This window comes from Homalodisca vitripennis, chromosome 2, assembly GCF_021130785.1.
Source record: "Homalodisca vitripennis isolate AUS2020 chromosome 2, UT_GWSS_2.1, whole genome shotgun sequence".
In the NCBI taxonomy this organism is placed as follows: Eukaryota; Metazoa; Arthropoda; class Insecta; order Hemiptera; family Cicadellidae; genus Homalodisca; species Homalodisca vitripennis.
In genome coordinates, this window is record NC_060208.1 from 75005957 (window position 1) to 75007196 (window position 1240).

Sequence of the window (1240 nt, forward strand, 5' to 3'; positions counted from 1 at the left end):
AAATATTTACATGCATAGCTGTATAAAATGTTTTTTAAATTCCAGTAAATAAATATTGACAAAGTTGTACTTGAAAGTTAAATTATTTACGTATAATGTTATACTGAGCAGACATACAGTTATTTTTTAATAAAAAAATTGAAAGGCACATGATATAATGTGTTAGTAATTAAAAAAATTAAAGACTATGTTTGTATAAAAATTGCAAATCTCTAACTACTTTACCCTACATTTCATTTTGTCTCTCCTATATACCGATTTGTATACCTACACTTCATAGGTAATATTATTTGATTTAAGCCATAGGAAACATGTTTCAATGTAACTGAGTATATGCAACTTTATAAAACTGTATTAATCGTGAGAATAACAATATACTAAAAATTAAATACATCGCTAAACTACTCTACTTTTAAAGCGTATTCTTTCCATGCAGCACTCTAGAAGTACCTCGTATTTACTATTACAATTAGTATCCAGTGACGTAACATTGACCGCAGGCTGGAGGAGAACTGTTGGCGGACCGAGGTCTGGGGATCGGAAGTCCAGACGTTCCCTTGACGTAAGTGTAGGTGGTGGGTTGCCGGAGAATCTTCTTGGTGTTGCCGTTGGTGGACTTTTTCTTGGAGTTTGAAGACGACGAGGAAGAGGAGCTATCGCTTTTGGTGTCGCTGCTGCGGCGGTCCGCAGATTTTTGACTCGAGAGTTTCAAGGCTTTGAAGACTTTCCGGAGAGTGGAGTCGGTGTTCTTGGAGCGTGAATCGTTATCAGGAGACGTCTTCCCGGATCCGGAGTCACTCTGACCGTCGGAGGAGCTGGTAGTGGAGGGTCCGTAGTCGGTAAAGTCGTCCTCGAACTTCGGCTTCTTCCTCGCTACCCTCCTGGAGGCGGCTCTGAAGAGTCGGATTCCGCGGAGTTCGCTGGAGGAGGAGGAGCTAGAACTCGGAGAAACCAACGGAGAGGGCATCGAGACAAAGAGAATCGGTGGATTCAACTCTCTCATTTCAATTTCATCTTTAGAATTCATCGCTTTAGTGTTCACAGAGAACTGACTACACAGATACACGCCACTGATAGGGTCACACTTAGGTTTTACTGATTACACACTGAAAGCTACGAGATAAACACGTGAGGGGCCTTACAGCCCTGACCTAGGGACAGAGTTACAGTCCAATAGACGCACTGGAGCCGCGTCTGAGTCCCCATCTGTTATATATCTGGGGGTGGCAGGCTACAGTCT

General features: G+C 42.3%; 1 protein-coding gene across 1 annotated transcript; it reads right to left on the reverse strand.

Annotated features, from left to right (window-relative positions):
* Nucleotides 1–469: 469 nt before the first annotated feature.
* Nucleotides 470–1027, reverse strand: LOC124355687 (suppressor protein SRP40-like). Its single transcript, XM_046806848.1, has one exon. The coding sequence runs from the start codon at nucleotides 1025–1027 to the stop codon at nucleotides 470–472; it is 558 nt and encodes a 185-aa protein (XP_046662804.1).
* Between the last annotated feature and the right edge of the window lie 213 nt (nucleotides 1028–1240).

Bases quoted from the DNA above. Each gene is read 5' to 3' on its own strand.
- LOC124355687 (XM_046806848.1), bottom strand. From the start codon at position 1,027: ATGAATTCTAAAGATGAAATTGAAATGAGAGAGTTGAATCCACCGATT.